General features: G+C 39.6%; 2 protein-coding genes and 1 long non-coding RNA gene across 3 annotated transcripts in view; all 3 read left to right on the forward strand.

Annotated features, from left to right (window-relative positions):
• Nucleotides 1–23,724, forward strand: part of LOC134211788 (diuretic hormone class 2) — a 106,005-nt gene that overhangs the window by 13,224 nt on the left and 69,057 nt on the right. The window lies entirely within an intron of this gene.
• LOC134215962 (uncharacterized) lies at nucleotides 4,185–4,596 on the forward strand. Its single transcript, XR_009980396.1, has 2 exons — nucleotides 4,185–4,320; nucleotides 4,376–4,596. It is a non-coding gene; the product is annotated as an uncharacterized LOC134215962 (long non-coding RNA).
• On the forward strand, nucleotides 17,127–18,878 carry LOC134211785 (SERPINE1 mRNA-binding protein 1-like). Its single transcript, XM_062689005.1, has 2 exons — nucleotides 17,127–17,285; nucleotides 17,351–18,878. The coding sequence occupies exon 2, from the start codon at nucleotides 17,403–17,405 to the stop codon at nucleotides 18,663–18,665; it is 1,263 nt and encodes a 420-aa protein (XP_062544989.1). The 5' UTR covers nucleotides 17,127–17,285; nucleotides 17,351–17,402; the 3' UTR covers nucleotides 18,666–18,878.

Raw genomic sequence — 23,724 nt, forward strand, 5'->3', positions numbered from 1 at the left:
GCGTATTGCTCTTGGCTGTATGCATTCAACGCATAACATGAGCCTGGAGGTGCTTGCTGGAGTCACTCCTTTAAAGCACCGCTACTGGGAACTCTCACTTAGAATACTGATCAAATGTGGAACAAGTAACACACTTGTCTTAGAAAATTTCGATAATATGCTTGAACTGATTCGTCAGTCAAGATTCCTGAGGGTCTACCTCAACTACATATCGACAGATCTTTGTCTTCCATGTTATAATCCACCACGAGTTAGCTTCATCAACGACAGTTCCTCCATTGAATACGATTTGTCCATGAAACATGCTATTCAAGGAATACCAGATCATCTTCGAAATCTTTCCATTCCCCTATTTTTTCCGAAAAATATGAACATGTCAATTGCAACAACAGATATTTCACTGATGGTTCTCGCATCAACGGATCCACTGGCTTCGGTGTCTTCAATGTAAATTCAATCACCTTCCGAAAACTTCAGGAACCGTGTTCGGTTTATGTTGCTGAGCTGGCAGCAATTAACTTCGCTTTGGGGATAATTTCCGATCAGCCCGTAGACCATTATTTCATCTTCTCGGATAGTCTTAGTTCTATCGAGGCACTCCGGTCGATGAAACCTGTTAAGCACGCATCTTACTTTCTTACAAATATAAGAGAGCAGATGCGTGATTTGGTCGAAAGATCATTCAAGATTACCTTTGTATGGTCCCATCCCATTGCCTAATCTATGGCAATGAGAAGGCGGACTCGCTAGCAAAGGTGGGCGCACAGGAAGGTGAAGTTTATGATAGACAAATCTCGAACAACGAGTTTTTCCCATTAGTCCGTCAGAGTACTCTTCAAAATTGGCAAATGATTTGGTCAAACAATGAACTTGGACGGTGGCTATTTTCCATAGTTCCTAAAGTTTCTGCGCGAGCGTGGTTCAGAGGTGAGGACTTAAGTCGAGGCTTTATCCGCACGATGTCGAGGCTTATGTCCAATCACTATTCACTAAACGCACATCTCTATAGAATAAACCTGGTCGATAGCAATATATGTAGGTGTGGAGCCGGTTACGATGACATCGATCACGTAGTTTGGTATTGCTCGGAAAACGACGCCTCCAGAGAGCAACTATTGGATACCCTTGTGGCCCGAGGTAAACAACCCTACAGGGAAGTAAGAAGTGTTTTGGGGGATCGCGATGTGGTATATATGCAGGCTATCTATGTCTTTCTTTGCTCGTCTGACATCAAAGTCTAATATTTCATTTTTTTTTCTTTCCAAGTTTTTTTTCTTGTCTTTGTCTTATTGTTCCGTGTACCATGAAGCTCTGGCCATCCGGAAGATGCTCCCTGACGAACCACAACTGGAGCACGACGCTACGCTACAACGTTTTTGACGTCAAATACCCGGATGAGCAGCTGAAAAAACCCAAAACCAAAATCCCAACCCTGTCCATCCTGAAATTACGCAATCTAACCTTGAGTCACCACGAGTATCTTGGTCAATGTCCCTTTCCCCTTACTAACTGTTAATAATAATGATATAGTTTTTAAATATCATAAAGAGTCTCGGCTCCGTTAAGTGTTATACACGCCTGAGCCTGTCAAATAAATGCAATAGATAAAAAAAAAAAAAAAAACCGTTCGATAACTGCTAAATATTTACTTTTCAGTTCACGAATGCCGTTCGATAACTGCAACGCATTCTAGACGTCAAACGGTTGTCAATCGACGTCAGATGCAATCAAAGTGCATCTAAATGTGCAGCGCAATGCAGCTGTCATTGAGTTTGACATCAGTTTGAAGTTTAGCGGTCCGATAACTGCAAAACTGTTGGAACTATTGCAGTTAAAAAGCATTGCAGTTAAATGACTGTTATCGAACGACTACTGTATAGGCGCCCACGATTTATACAATCACATATGCTATGCTATGATACACCGGAAACCAGAAAATGGGATCATGTCGCCCCAGTCTCCCCTATTATTTTTTCATGGAATCGCGATTCCATAAAATACCGATATATTCGGTAATAGAATATCATAAAAATTGACCATTTCCATGCTAGGGCGGTTCCAAAAATCGATTTCTTTCGATTTTTTCAAAAATGATTTTTTTTTCAAAAAATCATAACTTTTGAACAAATGAACCGATTTCAAATATTAAGATATGGAATGAAAGATAATTAAACATACCTTTGACGAAAAAATGATGGCATTGTATTTGAAAGCATGGATTGTATTTGTATTTTGCAATTTTCATGATGTCTGACTACACTGAAATCAAGTATACAGTAAATTCAACTATGATCGTGTAGTAAAAATAACAACTTCTTGTGTTGTCAAAATAGCAACAATATTTTCGAAAACACTATACCACAGAGAATAGACGTTGAAGCTGCACTTGCTATGTTGTGATAACTTTTTACTGTTCATTTCGAAATAACTTTGGAATGGTGCCTTTATACCGTGCATAGTCAGCGATAGCGTCATCAAAAAATGCCACTGTGCGCTAGTATCGTTAAGCATGCAAGAGCATACCAGCGCCATCGTGTTGTCAAAATGAGATTGTGAGTGTCAATGTCGACGTCGATGGCGTTGAGGTTCGGTGTGTTTGTTTACACATGTTTTGCAAGAAATTTTGTTCGAGCCTCCATGTCTGTTATCTGTGACTATACTGCCACCGTACATTTAACCATGAATATGGTAAAAATAACAATACCTGTTCCTGTTCACTCGCTCTACTTTTTTCCAACAATACACGTCATCTTTTCCGCCTGAAAAGTGTAAACAATCTTAATTCTTTTGTTATTCGATAAATTTTATTTCAAACTGAGTGCACAAAACTACAATTAAATGGTAGAAAGTGCTGTCAAGATTTAGTTGTAAGAGCAGCGCTAATTTGTGGTTTGTATGTACCTATCCATGGGTAAAGAAATATATCGTAAAACGTTGTTTCTTTCTGCAGACCGTAATGGAAACAGTTGAAGCACCAAGAAATGACCGATAATTGGATTCATCAGATTATTTTATTACTATATCTGAAACTCGATTATGCATTTGCACAACATGCGATCAAGGATGTTATCGATCATTTAGTTATTTGCGTTCGATCATTTAGTAGTTTGTCAATAACTCATTCTAGAAGCTGAATTTAAAATTGTGTTGTATGGTGGACTTCTAGTGCGAAGGTTTTTCTACAACTTTGCCTAATAGTTCGTTATTAGAACTTAACTAATAACGGAGTTATGCCGCTAGTTGCAGTATTCTAAACTAAATGATTGGAATTTTGTTAGCATTTAGTCTAAGTTACTGAAACTATAGCTATAACTCCGTTACTAGGGGAATTCAAACAACGAGTCATTTGGCTGAGTTGTAGAAAAACCTTTACACTAGAAGTCCACCATACAACACATTTTGAAATTCTGCTTCTAGATTAAGTTATTGACAAACTACTAAATGATCGAACGCAAATTACTAAATGATCGATAACATCCTTGCATGCGATTGATTTAGTTCGGATAAGGTATTGGAGGGTAACCGCTCCCTTCGGTGGGGTTTGACCCCACAAAACCAGTACCCTGGAAATGTGCTTTCCCTACTAAGCTACGAAGGATCTCCGTCGTGCTCCGCAGCTTAGCGGGTAATGATGAAACCAAATTCCCAGAACCGGGCACGTAGCCGAACTCTCGCAATACATTTTCAGAACTAACTCTCTTATATGTATTTTTGTACAAACGCCAACCAAGTAGGATGAGTATTCAGTATTCGCGAAGTCGAAGCAAATTCTGCTCTTCCCTCCTATGGGAAACCCCATTGCTGTCTGTCAGAGTTTGAGTGAAACATGACCGCCATCTCCCCCTCTCTGTTGCTCTACTGTAAAAACCCATAAAGAACTGTCATTGTTTGTGTGAAGAATTTTGCTTCGACTTCGCGAATTGTTCGGCTCCTACACATTTCACTTATGTGGTCGTGTTGGGATCTGACGACCAACTGGCACAAACACACACACACAAACCTACTTCATTGAGCACCGTTGCTGATGAAGTAAGTGTGTAGGAGCCGGACAATACTAAATACTCATCCTACCTTGGTTGGCGTTTGTATAAAAATACATATGAGAGAGTTTGTTCTGAAAATGTATTGCGAGAGTTCGGCTACGTGCCCGGTGCTGAGAATTTGATCTCATCAGTACCCGCTAAGCTGCGGAGGACGACGTTGTTGTGCAAATGCACAATCGAGTTTCAGACATAGTAATTAATTTCCACTCCGGGAGGCTTAATACCCTGAACATAGGCAATTAACTTTGAATGTACTGAGCTTATTGTATTTAGAAAGGTAAGAATGTTATGGTGCTAGTTATGAGATAAATTCAAATGACTTTTCAATGCAGGACATGATGTAACGAAGCAATATCTTGTGGTTTTTGGTGGAATGGTCCAGGCAGATATTTCCTCCGCCGCGAAATGGAGGAAGCTGCGCAGCTATGGGAAAAAGCTCGGCAAGAAGCTCTATTTTCAACGAGATATTTCTTTAAACATTTATAATAATAAACACAATATGTTTAATAAATAATCGAATTACTTTGCAACCAAGGTAGAAATTACAACATAATTCGTTTGAATATAATGCAGTGTGTACTTACTTGATACTTGATGGGCTACAGCGCAAAAGGCCATCGTGTACGCGGCCTTCCACGAAGCCTGCGGCCTCTACCGGGTTCTCTACTAAATATTATCTTCGCTTGACGTTCTTCCGACATACGAACAACGTGACCAGCCTACCGTAGTCTGTCGTGTTGTAAAGCTTAATAATATCCATCCCTTTATACACCTGGTACGATTCGTGATTCATGCGACACCGCCAAATGCCGTTCTCCTGTTTACCGCCAAGTATTGTCCGCAGCACCTTACGCTCAAACACTCTGAAAGCTCTCCAATCAGCCTTTTTTAACGTCCATGTTTCATGACCGTATAAAGCCACCGAAAGAATCAGAGTAGTATAAAGCGCAAGTTTTGTTTTCGTTTGCAGACTACGGGACTTAAGCTGGTTACGAGGTCCGTAATAAGCCCTATAGACTAACGCAAAATGAACTCCCCCAAGAAATTATGACGTTTGAGCGGGTCGCATAATGAACGCAAAATAAACTTTTGTTCGAGAAGACGACCCGCTCAAATGTCAAAATCCATCGGGTGAGTGAATTTCATGAACTCCTGCACAGGTCTATTTGCAGCTGCAATACACCTTTTCACTTCGCGGGTAACATCATTATCGCACGTCACTAATGTTCCAAGATACACAAATTCTTCTACCACTTCAAATTTTTCACCATCCAGCATCATTTCGATACCACCACCACTAATGAACCCACGTTGATTGCCAGCGACCATGTACTTCGTTTTGCTAGTATTGATCGTGAGTCCAATTTATTTATTTATTTGTCGTCAATCAAGCTTGTAGACCGTATTGTTACATTGAGAGCAATCTTCGCTGCCTCCCTCTTAAAAGGCGCAAAAGTCTCTTCCACGGCAAGGCGATCAATCCCGATAATATCGATATCTTCCGCAAATCCCAGGAGCATATGCGATCTTGTGATAATGGTACCGCTTCTTTCGTAAATCCTTGATTAATTCCGGGAGTACAACTTGCAATCAAATATCTTATGTATCTTTACCTTAGGGGTATCTTATGTATCTTTACCTATAATAAAAAAAACGATTTTTTCTCGAGCAAATTTTTGCCATTACAATTGAATTTATTGTAATTCTTTTGCCAAAATTTTACTGACAACAGAATTTATTGTACGTTTTTTTGAACAACAATATGACACTTTAATTGATATAATATATCAACAATGGAATGTAATGTTCATCAATAAAATTTGTTTTTTTATTATGTTTTACTGCAACTCTATTGTATTTTTTTTATCCAGAATGATTTACAGCCTAAGAGCATCATTAATGGGCGCGAGTATTTTGATCACATTCGCGGCGCTGTCATTTTAGTCTGGGACGGGACTTGCAAAGAGGAAAAAATGTAACTTCATCTGCAACCAGCAAGCGCTGTCACGATTTGTCAGATGCAACCAGCACCTTTTTGTGTAAAAGTATTAAAGTATTGGTATCTCTCAAAAAGTATTCCGAATGATTTTGTTTTACGAGTACTTTTTCACTTTGAAAAGTATTCTAGAAAAGCCGGACAGCTTAATATTGAACTGTTATGAATACGTGTTTTATTTCCGATAGGAAAATCTTTATAAAAATAAGTTTACAAATCCGTAAATCACAAACACTTTTATTGTGCTCAGAAGATTCTACCCGGGATTTAGGTGAAACACTCAAGGAAACAGTTGAGAATCGATGATCAACTGTGATGAAAAGAAGAACAAGTGTCAAAACAAGGAAAAAGAAGCCGTCTTTGCAGGTCTCGTCTCAGATTTTAGTTAGTCACTCCAGAGTCTATTATATAGAGTTGCGCAAAGAGGATCTTCTTACTCTTATTCTGAATGATGCTCTTGTTATTATGTTGAAAACTTTCATTTTTGTTCAACCCTTCAAGTGACTTCACGGGAGTGATCACTTCTAAAGCTTTTTAATTCGATAACCAAAGTCACCTACAGAGTGCAAACACGTGAGTTTCTTGTTGCAACTTTATTGGGGGGTGTATTGAAGTTTTTTGAAGCTGTTTCTAGAACAAATCTAATACATTTCAATTCATGAGTTTTAATTCGCCATAATGATCATCAGGCGATAACAATACTTCCGCCTTACCCACAATCATTTGTTTACTTTGCTCGATAGGTAGACGGTTTGACAGTTCAATAGGTAGATTTGGCTTCACTCTTTGCGTAACTCTAATAATAGACTCTGAGTCACTCTTTATCATATCGGTCACTGCTGTACTTCGTACCCATTTGACATTTGATAAAATAGACTAACGCAAAATGAACTCCCTCAAGAAATTATGACGTTTGAGCGGGTCGCATAATGAACGCAAAATGAACTTTTGTTCGAGAAGACGACCCGCTCAAATGTCAAAATCCATCGGGTGAGTGAATTCTATGAACCGCTGCACAGGTCTGCAGCGCTCTCACCGTGCTACCATAGTTGGATACCTGTCAGTTGCGCTACTGTTATACACGCAAAAAAATGTTGCGGTTAAAACTACCATTCCGAGGGTTAATTTAAGAATACGCACCGACGATTTTCAGCAGACAACAAACCCGTTTGATTTTACCATGCGCGCAGTAAAAATCAACTGTGGTCCTGGTGGAATGTTGTTACACGCAGAGTCTATTATATAGAGTTGCGCAAAGAGGATCTTCTTATTCTTATTCTGAATGATGCTCTTGTTATTATGTTGAAAACTTTCATTTTTGTTCAACCCTTCAAGTGACTTCACGGGAGTGATCACTTCTAAAGCTTTTTAATTCGATAACCAAAGTCACCTACAGAGTGCAAACACGTGAGTTTCTTGTTGCAACTTTATTGGGGGGTGTATTGAAGTTTTTTGAAGCTGTTTCTAGAACAAATCTAATACATTTCAATTCATGAGTTTTAATTCGCCATAATGATCATCAGGCGATAACAATACTTCCGCCTTACCCACAATCATTTGTTTACTTTGCTCGATAGGTAGACGGTTTGACAGTTCAATAGGTAGATTTGGCTTCACTCTTTGCGTAACTCTAATAATAGACTCTGGTTACACGAACTCTGAGACGAGACCTGCAAAGACGGCTTCTTTTTCCTTGTTTTGACACTTGTTCTTCTTTTCATCACAGTTGATCATCGATTCTCAACTGTTTCCTTAAGTGTTTCACCTAAATCCCGGGTAGAATCTTCTGAGCACAATAAAAGTGTTTGTGATTTACGGATTTGTAAACTTATTTTTATAAAGATTTTCCTATCGGAAATAAAACACGTATTCATAACAGTTCAATATTAAGCTGTCCGGCTTTTCTAGAATACTTTTCAAAGTGAAAAAATACTCGTAAAACAAAATCATTCGGAATACTTTTTGAGGGATACCAATACTTTTACACAAAAAGGTGCTGGTTGCATCTGATACAGGCATACCTCGATAGTACGTACACCTCCGTAATTTTAGTGTACGTACTATCGAAGCGTACGTATTATCGAAGCAAAAAATACCGAACAAAAAACAATTTTTTTTTGCCTTTCTATTTATTTGGGAGCGGTGTAATGTTTATAAAACCGCTTGGAAGCCAAAATTTCGATAGAAGGCTCTGTATTCTAAGCAAATTTATATTTGATATAGTACACAACGGACCAGCATGACTCAGATTTTTCTTGAAATGATGTCTACATGTAGCATTGCGCAAAATTATCGTCCTTGTAAATGTGAGGCTATTGTTTTCATGAAATATTGCTTGTTAATGCTTCGGAACATCCATGAATTACGTGATATTCGTGACGTTAAAAAGATATGTTACACATCATGCATAATTATATGCATGTTACTACAAAAAGTACCGATTGGGGGTGGATCACAACATTTTTACGTGACGTATTTCATGGATTCCACCTATAGATTTTATGTAATGAAAAGCTTTAAGGTTGTCCTGAACTGTCACTGTCGTTGACGTTCGTTCACTCCATTGACGCTTCCATACCAAAGCGATTTTAATTTTCTCGTCTTTAGAATCGTTTATGCCTTTCTCGTACAACAATATGTAACGAAAAGGCTATAAACTGCAAAAACGATTTTTTTGATAGGAGGCCTGGAGGGCCGACTTTTATATACTTGATCGGTATCAGCTTGATGAATTGAGGTACCACTGGTGTCTGTCGATAAAGTATTTGAATCTAAATCATTGGATGTTAATCTACTCACAAACTGCAACTAGCGTGGATCTCTGACCAAACATAAAGATACTTTTTTCTGAAAATGTAGCTTTGTTCTTCATGAAACTAAGGAATTACTCCAAGAACACCCTCTGAAATTCTACTAGAATTTTTTTCGTATTTTAATTTGAAATTATTTCAAAACTTTATTTGAAATTTGTTTTGACATTCATAAATATTTTCCACTGAAAATTCTTCAGGAAATTCATTCAAAAAACTTCATAGTTTCAAATTTCTCCTAGATTTGTATCAGATATTTTTCTAGGATTTTTTCCGAGAATATCTCCAGGAAATCCATAGGTAAATCTATCAATATTTTTCGAAACTCAAACCAAGAAATCCACAGTGAATTTTTTTTCAAAAATTACTTTAGGAAATTCTTCAGGAAATCCTTTCGGATACTCCTATTCTTCCTGAAAAAGGAACTTCCCGGAGCAGTTCTTGAAGGAAATTTCTGCAGAATAATTTGAGAAAATTCTGTGGGAATTCCGAAACGAATTCCCGGATAATTCTTGAAGAACTTTTCGGGGGAACTTTAAAAAAGATTTCTGAAGAAGTTCTTCAAGTAATTTCCAGGGAAATTATTGGTGGATTTTTTGGGGAATACATGGAGGAATTTCTGGAATAAAAAGTGAGAGAGTTTCTCGAATAATTTTCGGGTTATTCTTTTAAGATATTGCTGTGAATTCCTGAAAAAAATTACTTGCGTAAAATACTGATGATTTCTTATAAAATTTTTAAGCAAAGTACCGTAGAAATTTTGAGAATGGCTGCAGGATCTTCCGGGAGAATCCCTTAAATAATTTCTAGAGGTATTTCTAGGGGAATTTTTGTAGGTAATTCCGAAAGAGTTTTGACCAGTGATGAAAATCTTTGAACCTTGTTCATAAAACAAGAAGTAGGCCATGCAAAATACTCGCAAACACTTGTTTTGCCTTTTCTTGTCTACCTACTACTCGCAGAGAAAACAGAAAAGCGAACCCCGAAAAATGTTCGTGGAACTTCGCGAGTCATTCGGGTTAATATGCAAAATAATGTCATAAACCAACCTCGGAACATGATTCTCACGGATGTTCGAGCAAGAACACATTTTTGTTCATTGTTTTTGTGTTTATGTAAAGTGAAATTTATCCATTTTATTCGAAGTAACCTCAAATACTCGGATCGTGATTTTTGTTATTGCTCTGCCCGTACACGCGAACAAATCAAGCACTAGAAAAAATGCAGGCAGTAGATTCGCGCGAGTATGGCATTTCTGGTAAATAAAACTCTTTTCTAACTCGTGAAGCAAGTATTTCCAGCACTGGTTTTGACGAAATTTAATTTTTGTAGCCAGATGAATTTGCAGACGAATTTTGCATGGAATTTCCAAGAGAATTCCCGATGAAAAAAAAACGGCAACAATTTTCCGGGAGAATTCTTGCAGGAATTTCCGGAAGAATTCCCGAAAAGTGAGTATCAAGGGCTTCCACATGAGTTTCTGAAGAAATTCAATGAGAATTTCCGGAAAGACCTCAAAGTAATTATTGTAGAGATCTTGATGGAATTCCTGGAGTAACTCCAGAGAGAAAGCGCGGAGGAGTTTACATGGGAATTTCTGAATGATTTTCTGGTGGAAGTTCTGAGAAAGGGGATATGGAAATTTCTAAGAGAATTCCTAAGTGAATTCCTGAAAAAATTACCGAGAAAATAATGGAATATTTGGCTATAATTTAAGATGGATGTTTGGAGAAATTTCGTAAAAATTCGCGGATAAATTCCTAGAGGAACTTCCGGAGGAATTTCTGAAGGAACTTCCAGAGGAATTCCCGGAGGAACTTTCAGAGAAAAAATCTGGAAAAACTCCCGTAGGAATTCCCAGAAAAACTTTCGAAGGAATTCCTGGAGGAACATCCAGATAAATTCCGGAAAACTTGTAATACATGAAATTTATTCACGCTGACTCACGCCGCCGCTAATCACCACCACGCCACTGCCATTGAGTGAAAATGATCTATCACGCCTCACCGTCGATAAAATTTTAATCGGCGCGCAGGTCTAGATAGAATATTGAGTTAAAACATGTATGGAATCTTCGACCATACTACCAAGGTATCCCAGGAAAAACCCAAAGGAGGAACTACTGTTCCAGGCAGTGGCGAAGCCACGGGGGTGGTTTTGGACATAACCTCCCCCCCCCCAGAGACAACATTTTTAGAAGAAATTTTTTTTCCCCGCCCAGACCAATTTTCTGGCTACGCCATTGGTTCCAGGATAAACTTCTTCGGAAATCCCAGTAAGACGTCTCAGAGGAAATTGTCGACCAAAATTTTTCCTCATTTTAGTAACGCTGCTAATTTGTTTCTCAAGAAACAAATCTTGAAACTAACTTACTCCTTGGGGAAATATTTTCTGATCTATCAGATGAACTAATGCTTGGAGGAGGGTTATAGAACTGGAACTAATTTCCTTGATAGATAAAATAATTCATACACATAATATTTGTTCAATTAAGTGGATAGCTAATCTGTTTTGTAAGAAAATCATGCCCATAAAATTTCAATTATTGCTGATAACACTCTTATGCCAGTGACAAACTCACGCGAGTGCGTGTGCGAACGCGTCCAAGACAAAAGAGTTCCTCTTACTGATATTCTGCTTTATAAGGGCTTGGACACGCTCCGCATCGCTTAGCTGTTTCAGATGTTCCTTCAATTGTTCTAAATGAGAGTATAATATGTGTTACGTAAGACTGGCAAACATTTTTGGCACGCTGCTTTTCTCAAACTTTTGCTACTAAATTCGTTACAACCACTCGATGGTGTTTAAATCAGTTGTAAAATTATTACGTAACATATGAAGGACCCCGCATGTGCCATGATCAAAGCATATTCAAATTTTTACTGAAATCGTAAAGAAAATTGGACGAAAAAAAAATTTTTTTTGTACGTACTATCGAGGTAAAATGTACGTACAATCGAGGGTACGTACTATCGAGGGTACGCACTATCGAGGGTACGTACTATCGAGGTATGCCTGTAATTCGTGACAGCGCTTGCTGGTTGCAGATGAAGTTACATTTTTTCCTCTTTGCAAGTCCCGTCCCAGCACGAACTGAATCAGTGGTGAATTTGTCCGAATGCATGGTTAATTTAACTGAAAGTTTGTGGTTGTTTTCAAAACATGGCGTTGTCTACAAAATAGTAATTGTTACCACTGATTTTTTTTTCTGTGTAGCAGCGCGTTTAGTAGCGACTGGTAAAGTGTAGGGATCCTATATTAAGAGATGTACGAATACTTTTCCAGACGATTTAGCAACGCTGTTACTTTCGTAAACAAACGCTGCAAGCACTTGCCGCGGCACAAAATGTTGGAGCTCGAACATGACTTTGCGTATGATGGCACCTTTCGATTTTGTTATCTAACGTCCAACAATGCATTATCACTAAAATAAAAGTGCCATACAAATGAACATAATACCATTCATAAACTAGACTACAGTAGACGTTCGATAACTGCAAGTCATTTGACTGCAATGCTTTTTAACTGCAATTCGATAGTTGCAACAGTTTTGCAGTTATTGGACCGCTAAACTCCAAACTGGTGTTAAACTCAATGACAGCTGCATTGCGCTGCACATTTAGATGCACTTTTATTGCATCTGACGTCGATTGACAACCGTTTGACGTCTAGAATGCGTTCCAGTTATCGAACGGCATTCGTTAATTGAAAAGTAAATATTTTGCAGTTATCGAACGGCTACTGTACTTCTACTTGCCATTGTAAAACAAATTGTTTATTCGACAAAACTTTTCGTACAATCTTTTTCATTACAATCGCAATACCTCTCAATCCGCAACGATAACAATGTTCATCTGGCTCAGATTCTGATACCTCTTAATGCTCGATTGGTTCAAGATGGCTTTCGCATATCTCTGAATGTAGGATCCCTAGTAAAGTGTCAATTTTCGGGTACTTATTCAAAAGGACGTATGTGATTTTGTAAACAAAGATTCAAATGTCAATTGGTCCAATCTGATGGCACTCCCACGCAAACCAACACCACTAAAAGGTAGCCGAAGGCTTGCCCTACCTGTTTGTGGTAATGTTTTGCGTGGGAGTGCTATCAGACTGGACAAATCGACGTTTGAATCTTTGTTTACAAAATCACATACGTCCTTTTGCATAAGTACCCGAGAATTGATGATACTGTGCTGACATGCTCTAAAATGTGAGAAAAATGAAAACAGGTGTATTACTCGAAATAAAATAATTTTGGAACGCAATGTCTCCCACATAAATCCAATTTAAGTTCCACGTTGAACCGTAATGATAATGGTACTGGACCATAAACGTACATGCAAAAAAATGTTGCGGTTAAAACTACCATTCCGAGGGTTAATTTAAGAATACGCACCGACGATTTTCAGCAGACAACAAACCCGTTTGATTTTACCATGCGCGCAGTAAAAATCAACTGTGGTCCTGATGGAATGTTGTTACCAGAGTCTATTATATAGAGTTGCGCAAAGAGGATCTTCTTATTCTTATTCTGAATGATGCTCTTGTTATTATGTTGAAAACTTTCATTTTTGTTCAACCCTTCAAGTGACTTCACGGGAGTGATCACTTCTAAAGCTTTTTAATTCGATAACCAAAGTCACCTACAGAGTGCAAACACGTGAGTTTCTTGTTGCAACTTTATTGGGGGGTGTATTGAAGTTTTTTGAAGCTGTTTCTAGAACAAATCTAATACATTTCAATTCATGAGTTTTAATTCGCCATAATGATCATCAGGCGATAACAATACTTCCGCCTTACCCACAATCATTTGTTTACTTTGCTCGATAGGTAGACGGTTTGACAGTTCAATAGGTAGATTTGGCTTCACTCTTTGCGTAACTCTAATAATAGACTCTGGTTGTTACATGAACTGAATCAGTGGTGAATTTGTCCGAATGCATGGTTAATTTAACTGAAAATTTGTGGTTGTTCTCAAAACATGGTGTTGTCTACAAAATAGTAATTGTTACCACGGATTTTTTTTCTGTGTACTGTAGTCTGATAACGTTTTGACTATAGTGGCTACGGTTTTCATAGATCAGACTGTATAAGCAACGGGTTGTAAAGGCTTGTGTAAAGGTTGTTTACACAGGTTGAATTTAGTTTAGCACTAGTCTAAACCCCAAAACACGTAGTTTTACACTGTGTTATTTTACAGTTTTGCACTTGATTCACCAATACAATTATGTTGGAGTTGCCAAAACCATATGGGTGAAATAAACAAGTAGAAGGGAAAACAATTCACAAAAAAAACAATGGTTCTATAGCTAGTACAAAATACCTAAAAAATTTGTTTGGCAAATTTCAGAAATTTCAAAAGGAATTCATTCTGGAATGGTTTCGAAGTTCTTCTGGAATTCGTTCGAAAATTCTTCTATTGATTGTTTTGAGAGTTCATTAAGGAATTATTTTGGGAGAAGTTCCAGGAATTCATTCAAGAATTTTTCCAGAAAATCATTATAAAATTCATATAGATTTTTTTTTCGTAAATTCTTTCATGAATTCTTTCAGAATTTTTCATGAAATTTCTTCGGAAATTCTTCCAGGATTCTTTTCTTGAATTATTCTATGTGTCCCATGTATTCTTGTTGAATTCTTCCAGGAACTCATTGAGGAATTCTTTCAGGCATTCATTCATAAATTCTTCAAGAATATTCCAGGCTATGTTATAAATGTCATTGGCATGTCACTTGACTTATTTATTCAGAGCTTTTGTAGAAGCCTCACTCACTTCATAATTTTTATGAAGCCATAATCCATAATCTGTGGTTAGAGGGTGGAATCTCTCAAAAATGTCACCTGTCATTTGACATAATGTAATTTGAATTACATGTTGCCTCGCGCCTCAGATTACGATGTAATTGCTACAAGCTCGTCATCATTACTGAACTGTTGTCTATATACTTTTGAAAAACTATAGCTTAAAAAAAAGTTATACAAATTATACAAATGAATGAAAAAGACATTTTACAAGGAATTGATGGTTGATTTTCAAAAGTAATTTGCAGAAACAGCTCCTGTAAGATTTTCAGGAAAACACCATTTAGACATCTCAGGAATATCTGCAATATTTTTAGAAAAAAAATGTATGAATAAGAATATCAATGAATCGCCTGCTTTGAGCGTGCTTACAGCGGCACACTAGGAGTTAACTTTCTGAAATCAGTATGGCGAAAGGCATCTAAGGTTCGATTTCTCAAAATTAAGCACTTTCATTAAAAAAATATTTGGTAGGCATGGTAGCGAACACCTTCCTACATAATCGGTACCAAATAGTTTTTCATGAAAAGTTTCATATTTTGAGAAAACCCGCGTTAGATGACTTTCGCCATACAAATTTCTGGCGGTTAACTCTTGCTGGCTATTTTGCGCATATACTATAGCGCCTGGATGTGACAGCGGCGGGTAGAAAATCAGCCACTGCCAATAATTCGTTTTATTGTCTCAGTCAACTCTTTGACTTTTTTGAGGTTAACTTCCCAAAGAACTCAAAGTTTATGAAGCCTCCAATTATTTAAAAATCCTAGGTTAATTTGTGAACTAGCCTGATGTTGGTTTAAAATCGAACGAATGTTCAGCCAAACCTAAAAAACAACATTTTGGCGATTTTTAGTTTTAAATTTTGAAAATAGTAAGAGACGTAAAAAACATGGGTTCTTTGTGATAATTGACCTTAAACATATCATCGGTTGAGCGAATAAAAACAAGAAGGGTCAAATAGAAATTCGGGAGAAATCTTAGGTACATTTTGCTGATTAGAAGCCAAAATACATGTGATAGGTCGTTTGACCCGAACTCACAATGAATTATTGGCAGTGGCTGATTTTCTACCCGCCGCTGTCACATCCAGGCGCTATAGTATATGCGCAAAATAGCCAGCAAGAGTTAACCGCCAGAAATTTGTATGGCGAAAGTCATCTAACGCGGGTTTTCTCAAAATAAGAAACTTTTCATGAAAAACTATTTGGTACCGATTATGTAGGAAGGTGTCCGCTACCATGCCTACGAAATATTTTTTTGATTAAAGTGCTTAATTTTGAGAAATCGAAATTTAGATGCCTTTCGCCATACTGATTTCAGAAAGTTAACTCCTAGTGTGCCGCTGTAAGCACGCTCAAAGCAGGCGATTCATTGTAACCAACCAGGATGAATGAAGACTGCATTCCTTCTCGAATACAACCTGTTGTGAAGAAATCGGATAATGCTAAGTACCCAAAAGTGTGTCTCAATATGTTTCCATATATGGAAATTTTGAACTATTGTACTTTTTACTACATGCGAGTTGTCATGTTATGAAATCTGATGTGAGTCCTGGAGGTTTAAGTAAATTTTATTATATTTTGAGTTGTTTTAACTTCAATTAGGGTAAATGGGTTTGACCGTGCAAGTGTTAAATGTCAATGAATTATTGGCAGTGGCTGATTTTCTACCCGCCGCTGTCACATCCAGGCGCTATAGTATATGCGCAAAATAGCCAGCAAGAGTTAACCGCCAGAAAATTGTATGGCGAAAGTCATCTAAAACGCGGGTTTTCTCAAAATTAGGATCTTTTCATGAAACACTATTTGGTACCGGTTATGACGGATGTTGTCCGCTACTACGCCTACCAAATATTTTTTCGATTAATTTGCTTAATTTTCAGAAATCGAACCTTAGATGCCTTTCGCCATAAAGATTTCAGAAAGTTAACTCCTAGTGTGCCGCTGTAAGCACGCTCAAAGCAGGCGATTCATTTGAATGAATCATTTGCAATCTATGTATTAATTATCTAAGGCTATAGACTGCGAACCTCATTGATTAAGGTTGAGGTAATTGTTTTACCATAGATATCTATTGTTCAAAGAAATTAATGTTAATGGGTTACGATATCAACTATGCCCATGTTATATTTGTAACTGAACGAAGCACGGTAAATGATTGTGCGATGTCCTGGATTTGAATTTTATACAGACATCTTAAAATCGTCGCCGTAAACTTTGCCATGAACGATTTTTTTGTTTCTCACCACCACATGTCATCTTCTTCTTACCTCTCAAACTTCTAGTTAATTCGGGAAATGAGACAGATCTTCAGAATACATGTCGAGCATTATTTTTTTTTCGAAGAAGGTGAAAATTAATTCCATCAAGCAGTGTACTGTTGGCTTTATCTGTATTTTCATGGCAGCACTGCACGAAGCATTGCTGCGCATGCTACCTAATGTTTTGTGTGCCACACCCGATGTATATCCGAGGGACTGTTTCTTTGGAGGTAGCAGATGTCATATAAAGATCGTTGCTGTCATTACGGCGAGAAAAACTCTTCATTTTAGATTTGCAAATTTGTTGCTGAAAGTGTGTTGAGCTATGTTCATCATTTGTTAGTTCTACGAATGTTAATTCAATTAAAAGCCAGGTATGCGACTATTTATTGAATATGTTCAATGTAAATTGCTATAATTCTGTTAACTATATTTTCAGAGAAGTGTGATTCATTTGGTGACACAAATAAGGTGTCTAACAAGTATTAAAAATGGAGAACACATCATATGGAATAAATGTGGCCAATCGGTATGACCTTTTCTCAATCGACGATGAGGGTGACGATCCTTTCGAAACTGTAACTCAAAAGAAGCAAAAAAATCAAAAGAAAACCCAGGTCATTCTTCCGTCGACAAACGAAAATACTGTTGCAAAGCCAGCTGCGAAAAAAGTGAAAAACGCGGAAAAAGAGAACAAAACCACGCAAAACAAAACTTTCAATAATGAAAATCGTCATCCTGATAAATACGAAGAATCGAAGAACTCTACTGCAATAAATAACTCTAATTTACATAATCAGCGTGGGGAAAAGCATGGTATTAAAGAAACCCAGAAAGATAACATTCGCACAACACGTGAAGATGGAAACAAAAATGGCTACCTAGGAAAAAATACTGAACGACGCCAAATTAATAAGAGTAACTATGCAGGTACTGAAAACCGTGAAGACAAAAATAATCGAAAGAATCGCGAAGCAGGAAACGATGAAAATGGCACTCGTAAATCACAGACCGGAAACAAACGTTTTGATGTCCGTGGTAAGCGAGAATTTGATCGTCAATCTGGTTCTAACAAAACTGGTGTAAAAGCTGTCGAAAAACGAGATGGAAATGGTTCTCATAATTGGGGAAGTGCTAAACAAGATGCAAAGGAGTTCAACAATTTCCAGGAGGAATATTTGCCACATGAAACAGAAGAAGAAAAGGGGCAAATATCTGACCAGGCTAAGGAAGAACAAAATGAGCAAAATGATGCTAAGCCCGTAGAGGAAGAACTCAAGGAAATGACCCTGGATGAATGGAAAGCTCAGATTGCTGCTGCAAGGTCAAAGCCGCAGTACAACTTAAGGAAAGCTGGAGAGGGTGAAAATGCAGCTCAATGGGACAAAATGGTTGCATTAGATAAGAAAAAGTCCGAAACAGCTGAAACAGAAGAGGAAAATGAGACTCAGAAAACAGGCAAACAAAAACAGGTCCTTGATATCGAATTCCATTTCAACGATGGGCGGCGTGGTGGATTAATGGGCCGACCAAGGGGACGAGGTGGAAAAGGAGCACCAAGAAATCCAGGCAGACGTGAAGGAGAGAAAAAAGATACGAACGAGCCACGTGAAAACGAACCAGAAAAACGAGACCGGCGCACTCGCCCATCACAAACGAATGAAGGTACCTTCAAAGCTAAACAAAGTTCACGTTTTAATAAGAACACTGCTCCAAAAGTTGACGATGAGCATGATTTTCCTTCGTTAGGCTGAACGTTTACTTCAAGTTGCAGCATATGATGATGAAGAATTGTACGATACATTTCATGAACACTTGCTTACTTTCAGACCAGTTGGTTTCTTTAAAGAAATATTCACAAATTATTGAAAATGGTGAGAATAATTCATATATCGATCTACAATGCTGTAACATGTAACAACAAAAATCTTCAAAGAAAAAAAAAATAAAATACTAAGTACATCATACATACTTGTTCAAATGTAATTTAAATCCGAATTTTAAAAATTACCTATCACGGAAAGAGCACAGCAAATAATTACAAAACTTATTTATTTATATCTCCATCCACGTAATTCAACAATAAAACAATAAAAATTAATACAAATATCTGACAATTTTGTTAGCTTTAAGACAGTTCCATCGACCCATCACTCGAAAATAGCACAATAACAATGCATACGGAAGAAAAAAAAGTACCCAGCGCTGTGCATTTTTAAACTTTTGAGTTATTTTTTATCTCCTCTTTCATCCATTCTTTCTTCTGTTGTCAAAACAAAGGAGCAAAACAATGCATCGACACCAGTTCGATACGAGAAGCCAACCTTGAGTTTGTTCCCTGAGGTCGAAATTGAGTGAATTAAACCTCCAGTAGAGTAAATAGAACTTACTCTAGGTACTTTTTTAACATGGAAGTAAAGGCAAACTACTTGGATCTCATTTACTAAAATTCGGCTTCCGTATGGAAGTTCGAAATTGGGTGGATTGAACTCACTTTTGAGTAGTTTAGTTCTTCTGTGTTCTTGTTGGTTCCGTGCACACTTACCCGCATTGGAGGATATCTAGAAGGGAACAAAAATCTACCTCGTTTAGACACCAACCACCCTAGTTTGGATTCAAATCAATCTCGGTCTCGAACCAAGTGCATGTTACCATTCGATTTTTGCCTAGATTTTTGCTAGTGTGTTTGCTTTTTTATACCAGTGCACTCACACTTGCTTATCAACCGGTTCAATCGGTTCAATCTGTCACATACATTTTCCGAATCGCGCCTTTTGATCGCCATCTTTTTTTCTTCACGCGACCTCGCCCTAGGTATTTTTTTCAGATTTGGAAGATTCGTGCTCACATTAAATTTAATATTTAAAGAAAATAAAATTAAGTTTGGCTCTTAAGTTTCGTGAAATTAAAAACAAAGTATCTGCTTCGTGGCTGCGAATAGTTCGATTTGAGAAGGCCAGTGACCGTTTCGTGGTTTCAATATTACCAAGGAATAAGGACCCATTATGAGACATTCTCACCAGCAAACCACGGCCTACGATGTTCAGGTTTTCAAATGTGCTCCGAAGTTTTCCATTGATGGTTTTCCAATAAAACTTAGGATTGAGATTCCCGCAATCATCAGGATCTATGGAGCGAGTACAAAACATTACAACCACCCACCCGCTGTGAACCGTTTTCAATTTCAATCCTTTTGTTTTCACTCGAGGTAAGTTCGGTTTTCCTTAAAAGTAATGTGATCAACCATTCTGCACATTGACTTCCGTATTCATATCTATCTGACTTCGGAAGTATGTAGTTACTAGTAGGAATAACAATGTTAAGCGTACAATAATTTTATTACATTTCTAGTATCGCATTTATGCCGCCAACGGTTCCAAATCCGGTTAAATAGACGTCAAAAACATTTGATGAAGATAAAGGAAGCTTCGGCATTACCCGTTCATAATCTTCCGATCTGAAGCCTCACAACAACCAAACATCATTCGCCACACATGAATCCATCCGGGACAAGCCTAGAATGTATTGTATCTTCGGAGAGCCGTTAATCACAAAAAGCCTCGCCTTGTTAGCGATGCACTTATTCCTTGAGGTCTGATTTGAGTGATGCTTCACAACTGGTTCCATAGAAGATTATCGGCCGACGAAATATCAGTACCTGTTACATGTCGAAACCGCATACAGCTCAAGATGAACAAGTCAGGAAGGAGGATGAAATGGATCGGAACTGACAACGTATTATTTCATTTTCATTTATTTAGTCTACATCTATACAGATAACACTGAATCAACAATTTGACGCCACAATACACGGTTCGAGGCCGCATCTCTCCATCCTCGAATACGCCCCACGCTCGCCAAGTCGTTCTGCACCTGGTCTGCCCATCTCGCTCGCTGCGCTCCACGTCGTCTCGTACCTGCCGGATCGCAAGCGAACACCATCTTTGCAGGGTTGCTGTCCGGCATTCTTGCAACATGCCCTGCCCATCGTACCCTTCCGGCTTTAGCTACCTTCTGGATACTGGGTTCGCCGTAGAGCTGGGCGAGCTCATGGTTCATTCTTCGCCGCCACACACCGTCTTCTTGTACACCGCCAAAGATGGTCCTAAGCACCCGTCTCTCGAATACTCCGAGTGCTTGCAAGTCCTCCTCGAGCATTGTCCATGTTTCATGTCCGTAGAGGACTACCGGTCTTATTAACGTCTTGTACATGACACATTTGGTGCGGTGGCGAATCTTTTTCGACCGCAGTTTCTTCTGGAGCCCGTAGTAGGCCCGACTTCCACAGATGATGCGCCTTCGTATTTCACGACTAACGTTGTTGTCAGCCGTTAGCAAGGATCCGAGGTAGACGAATTCCTCGACCACCTCGAAGGTATCCCCGTCTATCGTAACGCTGCTTCCCAGGCGGACCCTGTCGCGCTCGGTTCCACCCACAAGCATGTACTTTGTCTTTGACGCATTCACCACCAGTCCAACTTTTGTTGCTTCACGTTTCAGGCGGGTGTACAGTTCTGCCACCTTTGCAAATGTTCGGCCGACAATGTCCATGTCATCCGCGAAGCAAATAAATTGACTGGATCTGTTGAAAATCGTTCCCCGGCTGTTACACCCGGCTCTCCGCATGACACCTTCTAGCGCAATATTGAACAACAGGCACGAAAGTCCATCACCTTGTCTTAGTCCCCGGCGCGATTCGAACGAACTGGAGTGTTCGCCCGAGATCTTCACACAGTTTTGCACACCATCCACCGTTGCTTTGATCAGTCTGGTAAGCTTTCCAGGGAAGCTGTTCTCGTCCATAATTTTCCATAGCTCTACGCGGTCTATACTGTCGTATGCCGCCTTGAAATCAACGAACAGATGGTGCGTTGGGACCTGGTATTCACGGCATTTTTGAAGGATTTGCCGTACAGTAAAGATCTGGTCCGTTGTCGAGCGGCCGTCAACGAAGCCGGCTTGATAACTTCCCACGAACTCGTTCACTAATGGTGACAGACGACGGAAGATGATCTGGGATATCACTTTGTAGGCGGCATTAAGGATGGTGATCGCTCGAAAGTTCTCACACTCCAGTTTGTCACCTTTCTTGTAGATGGGGCATATAACCCCTTCCTTCCACTCCTCCGGTAGCTGTTCGTTTTCCCAGATTCTGACTATCAGTTTGTGCAGGCAAGTGGCCAGCTTTTCCGGGCCCATCTTGATGAGCTCAGCTCCGATACCATCCTTACCAGCTGCTTTATTGGTCTTTAGCTGTTGAATTGCATCCTTAACTTCCCTCAAGGTGGGGGCTGGTTGGCTTCCATCGTCCGCTGAACTGACGTAGTCATCTCCTCCGCTGCCTTGACTTTCATTGCCTGTACTCTCAGCGCCATTCAGATGTTCCTCGTAGTGCTGCTTCCACCTTTCGATCACCACACGTTCGTCCGTCAAGATGCTCCCATCCTTATCCCGGCACATTTCGGCTCGCGGCACGAAGCCTTTGCGGGATGCGTTGAGCTTCTGATAGAACTTGCGTGTATCTTGAGAACGGCACAGCTGTTCCATCTCCTCGCACTCCGCTTCTTCCAGGCGGCGTTTCTTCTCCTGAAAAAGGCGGGTCTGCTGTCTCCGCTTCCGTCTATAACGTTCCACGTTCTGCCGGGTACCTTGCTGCAGCGCGACCGCCCGCGCTGCGTCCTTCTCCTCCAGAATCTGTCTGCACTCTTCGTCGAACCAATCGTTCCGTCGACTTCGACCCATATACCCGACGTTGTTCTCCGCTGCGTCGTTAATGGCTGCTTTGACTGTATTCCAGGGGCCCCATCGAGCTCACCCTCTTCCGGCAACGCTGCCTCGAGATGCTGCGCGTATGCAGTGGCGACATCAGGTTGCTTCAGTCGCTCTAGGTCGTACCGCGGCGGTCGTCGGTACCGAACATTGTTGATGACGGATAGTTTTGGGCGCAGTTTAACCATCACCAGATAGTGGTCAGAGTCGATGTTAGCGCCACGATATGTCCTGACGTCGATAATGTCGGAGAAGTGCCGTCCATCAATCAGAACGTGGTCGATTTGTGATTCTGTCTGCAGTGGTGATCTCCAGGTGTACCGATACGGGAAGCTGTGTTGGAAGTAGGTGCTGCGAATGGCCATATTCTTGGAGGCGGCGAAATCAATTAGTCGTAGGCCGTTTTCGTTCGTCAGCCGGTGAGCGCTGAACTTTCCAATAGTCGGTCTAAACTCCTCCTCTTGGCCTACCTGAGCGTTCAAATCTCCTATGATGATTTTGACGTCGTGGCTTGGGCAGCTGTCGTACTCACGTTCCAGCTGCGCGTAGAATGCGTCCTTATCATCATCAGTGCTTCCGGAGTGTGGGCTATGGACGTTGATTATGCTGAAGTTGAAGAACCGGCCTTTGATCCTCAACCTGCACATTCTCTCGTTGATCGGCCACCACCCGATCACGCGCCTTTGCATGTCGCCCATCACTATGAAAGCTGTTCCCAGCTCGTGTGTGCTGCCGCAGCTCTGGTAGATGGTATGATTACCTCTAAACGTTCGCACCATTGATCCCTTCCAACAAACCTCCTGCAGCGCTACGATGCCGAATCCACGGTCCTTGAGCACATCGGCGAGTATGCGTGTGCTCCCGATGAAGTTGAGAGATTTGCAGTTCCACGAACCGAGTTTCCAATCGCTAGTCCCTTTTCGTCGCAGTGGTCTTCGCCGATGGTTCCGGTCCGTACTCTCTTGTTGATTGTTCGTTGCTTATGATTTTTAAAGGCTGGCTTGCAGGGCCTGACACCAAACCCCTAAATTTCCGGAGGACCAT

Source organism: Armigeres subalbatus, chromosome 2 (genome assembly GCF_024139115.2).
Source record: "Armigeres subalbatus isolate Guangzhou_Male chromosome 2, GZ_Asu_2, whole genome shotgun sequence".
In the NCBI taxonomy this organism is placed as follows: Eukaryota; Metazoa; Arthropoda; class Insecta; order Diptera; family Culicidae; genus Armigeres; species Armigeres subalbatus.